General features: G+C 34.2%; 1 protein-coding gene across 1 annotated transcript; it reads left to right on the top strand.

Moving 5' to 3' along the window:
• Positions 1–606: 606 nt before the first annotated feature.
• On the top strand, positions 607–1,350 carry LOC131054489 (replication protein A 70 kDa DNA-binding subunit E-like). The gene has a single exon (XM_057989018.2). It carries the CDS (start codon positions 607–609, stop codon positions 1,348–1,350), a length of 744 nt encoding a protein of 247 aa, XP_057845001.2.
• The last annotated feature ends 3,132 nt before the right edge of the window (positions 1,351–4,482 follow it).

The raw sequence follows: 4,482 nt of genomic DNA, 5'->3' as shown, positions 1-4,482 counted from the left end.
AAACAACAACTTCTCCAAATATAAGCCCTATCAAAACTTTGAATCCATGCCAAAATAAATAGACTATCAAAGGGAGAGTCACTCAGAAACGGCCTATTAAGGCATATAGCACAGCGACCAAAAATGGCCATGTCTTTAGCTTTGACATTGTCGATTGTGATGGTTCTGAAATTAGAATTACATGTTTTGATGAGATAGCTAAGTTACACTCTAACCGTGTGGACATAGGTTCACATTATATTATTTCAAAAGGATCTGTTAAGGAGGCAAACGCAAGGTACAACAAACTAAACAACCATCTAGAAATCACGTTGTCTGATACATCCATACTAAAATGCTGCACCAATGAAGAACAACCAGATCAACAAACTCCTCCTTTCACACCCATTAGTGAATTGTTTCATCTAACAAATAACACGCTGGTTGACATAATTGGTCTTGTTCTATAGAGATATCGTTCCTATACACAGGAAAGATGGTAGTCAAATACAAAAATGTGTGGTGAAAATTAATGATCTCTTTGGTTCAACAATTGACATCAACTTATGGGGTCCAATGGCAGAATAAAAGGGCCTGGAATTGAAAAATATGTTGACCAAGGATAGTATGCTTATCCTTGCTTTACATAATGCTCGTGTTGGCTATTTCAATGGGAAGCTTATAAACATAATAGCTGCAACAACATTACATATCAACCCAAATTTTCCAGAAGCAGAGCTTCTAACATTAAGAGGAAAGGACCCTTTGCTTGCTGTACCTTTTGTTGCACAAACTATCCACATAGATGGCAGATATACTAGAATGACAATATCTTCAATCCGTGAGGGGATGAGCATCAGACCAGAAACAATTCAGACAACATTGCTAGCTGTTCTGCGCTTTGTGAACATCAATGACAAAAAATTCTATTATGCAGCTTGCCCACTAATAGTGAATGAAAGGCCTTGCAAGAAAAAGTGTACACATCACGCTAATGACTCTTGGTTTTTCTCTAGATGTCAAATGACTATGCAAGACTGCAATTATAGTTACCTCTTGCCTCTAAAGTTGCAAGATGCCATAGGTACTCTATGGGCCACTGCATTTGATGAGGGTGGCATTCACTTGCTACACAAAACTGCAAAACAACTCTATGCACTCCAAAACGATGGAACAACAATAGAAACACCTTCCTCAGTGATCAAGAGAGTACTGTCATGTTACTATTCATTCACACTGCTGGTTTCTACTGAGACATATAATTCAGAAATGAAGATGAAAGTCAAAGTCAATAAAGTTGCTCCTGTTGAATTCAAGGCTGAGTGCCATGCATTACTTGCAAAAATTGGTTGCCTAAGTACAAAGAGTTAAAATTATAACGCATCTTTTCTAATTATTAAACTTTCCAGTTTACAATACAATTATACTATTACTTAATTTTCGTGTTTAGTACTTTTACATATACAAACAAGCATGTTTTACACGGAAAAGGGTGCTTCTATAAATATCTATATGGACATTTCTTACATCTACCAATTATCTGTTTGAAAGCTTTTCCTCTTGACATTAGTTATTTTCAGTCATAGTCTTTACTTTTATATGTGTTGACAGTATGTTGTTTGCTAATAATCTAGACATATATGCACGTATATTGTTCTTTTTCTGGTCTTATACCTATCTGTTTAACAATACAATACATAACTATATATAAGTATTCATAGTTATAGTATTTTGGATATATACATGTACTTATATATGTGCATATGTTCATATACAAAACCTTGAATTTTTAAATTATGTGTATATGTATACATACATCTGTATGTATCAGAATTTACTATAGTTGTGCATACCTATATTACAATCATGCTTTTAAAATCTATATGGACATTTCTTACATCTACCAATTATTTGTTTGAAAGGTTTTCCTCTTGACATTAGTTATTTTCAGTCATAGTCTTTAATTTTAAATGTGTTGACAGTATGTTGGTTGCACATAAACTAGACATATATGCACGTATCTTGCTCTTTTTCTGGTCTTATACCTATTTGTTTAACAATACAATACATAACTATATATAAGTATTCATAGTTATAGTATTTTTGATATATACATGTACTTATATATGTGCATATGTTCATATACAAAACCTTGAATTTTTGAACTATATGTATATGTACATGTGTATATGTATACATACATCTATATGTATCAAAATTTACTATAGTTTTGCATACCTATATTACAATCATGCTTTTAAAATCGTGAAACATAAAAAAATACTATATCTATACATAGCTATATGACAATGCTACCTTTTGTAAAACCAACTTACTAGCAGCAACATATTTATGCAGTTCAGCACTAGACAGTCAATTTATGGCTTTCAACAACCCATATATTTCAAGTAAAGTTGTACATATAAGTTGAGCCAACAAGAGCAACAAAACAACAGAACAGATAATTACACATACAAATAATCACAACAAAAGCAGTTTACATACAGAACAAATCCTCTGAAATCACATAAGCATACATAAAGCAATTTTCAATTCTTATACATTCTTTATACATGCTTCAAAGTTAACTACCTTCAATTATGAAAATTCTGACATAGCTCTGCTCTCTTTAAAATATTAGATATCTATCTAGCCTTGCCCTCAAGAAATTGATGCTATCAAATAAAGGAGAAGCGAGACCAATAGAACTTATTATGCAAAGAGCAGAGCTGATATCTCCAAGAAATGACAACTGAAGCATCATGCACTTCATAGACCTTCTAATAACCCAGGATAGTTATTAGAAACAACAGACACTGATCTTGAGCAAATTAATCTCTTTCAAACATTTTCTACTGCTCCTAAACTTGGTATGAAGGCTGCTTCATTTCAAAATACATTGTCTAATTTCTGCAAAAAATATTGATATGTTGGAGGTCACACAGCCATGTTTTGTTTGCAAAGAAAAATATGTGGGCATGACTATTAAAAATATCAATCATGTAGTTGTGTGCATGAGATGTTATGGTGAAAAAGGCCTCCACCCCTTCTCATTATCAAACAATATGGACCCAAGTGAGCAACCTTCTATTTTAAAGTCTCTCTCTCAGGTAGAAGAAATGCTCATATCAAGAATTGCACCTGTTTTACAAGTAACACATGCAAGGGGAGGCCAATACAAATATTCTGGCCATACAATAAACTTCCCACAAGATATTTCTGATATTGCAATAACATTGCCTCGACATATTAACCAATTAGAAATTCTAATTGTCCGTAGAACAAATTCCCAAGGTTTAACTTATGACTGTTACATGAATAGATTTCATGTCATGAATGCATTGGCTTACAAAATCAAACATGATCAATACTACAAGGATGTAGTCATTGATCCAGATGCAGTGCCTCTATTGCTAGAGCAAACCACTGACATTACAGAGCTACTGCATTTAGTACATTCCCCGCAAGAAGATGTTGTTGAAGATGCCTCTACTGAACCAGCTATTGACATCGAAGAACAAATCAAGGAGAATAGTTCCTCATTTGTCCCACAACTACCATCATCAATACCAGAACTTGATGCAATAAAAAACATCCTCCATCTAGATAAAACCATTGACAACGTTATTCCTTGGCCAAAAATTAGTGCATCACCTATCAATGAGTACAATACTGAGGGCTTCCTTTCCATGGCATTCCCAACACTTTTCCCTAGTGGAATAGCTTTACCACTACAACAAAGAGAAAACCAAGTGCATTTAGATGAATATGCTTTACACTTGATCAAATACTATGATCAAAGATTTGGGAAACATGTTCGCTTAAGATATTATATCTACAATCTCATGATGAGACATCGATTCCAACAATAAGCTTCTGTCTTCATAAAGACTAATCTGCAAGATAATCTTCCCCACAATCTATATGGCCTAAAGGAATACTTACAAAACATGCCATCAAGTGAATTACCAAACCATATCATGCGATATGCAACGTCATTGCGTGGTACATGGGCTTTTTGGAGCAAGTCCCGACGTGACCTTACATTAATGATAGAAGAGTTAGGTGCTCCTACGATGTTCTTCACCTTAAGCTCAGCTGACACAAAATGGCCAGACTTGCATAAGTTATTACCAAAGTTAAAGTCAGCTACTACACCTAACAACAGAAGATAATTTATTGAAAATTTAATCAATAATCCTCACATTACAGCTTTATACTTACACTTAAGATTTCAAATCTTTCGTGATGAAGTCATTGTGAAAGAACTAAAAAGTATTGACAACTAGTATAGATATGAATGGCAGCACCGAGGCTCTGCACATATACATGGCTTTCTTTGGTTGCCACAAGCACCAAATGTTGATAACCTTAACTGGTTAGATCATGCAAATGTCCAATCAGTAAAACGGTTCTTTGACCAGTGCATCATAGCATGGAATCCACGTTGTGAAGAGGCTCACTTGAACAGGCAATATATGCCTATAATTTCATATCCATGCC

This window comes from Cryptomeria japonica, unplaced genomic scaffold (genome assembly GCF_030272615.1).
Source record: "Cryptomeria japonica unplaced genomic scaffold, Sugi_1.0 HiC_scaffold_227, whole genome shotgun sequence".
Classification (NCBI taxonomy): Eukaryota; Viridiplantae; Streptophyta; class Pinopsida; order Cupressales; family Cupressaceae; genus Cryptomeria; species Cryptomeria japonica.
This window is presented reverse-complemented; position numbering and strand designations above follow the sequence as displayed.

Excerpts from the sequence above, each read along its gene's own strand:
- LOC131054489 (XM_057989018.2), top strand. The coding sequence starts at position 607 with ATGCTTATCCTTGCTTTACATAATGCTCGTGTTGGCTATTTCAATGGG.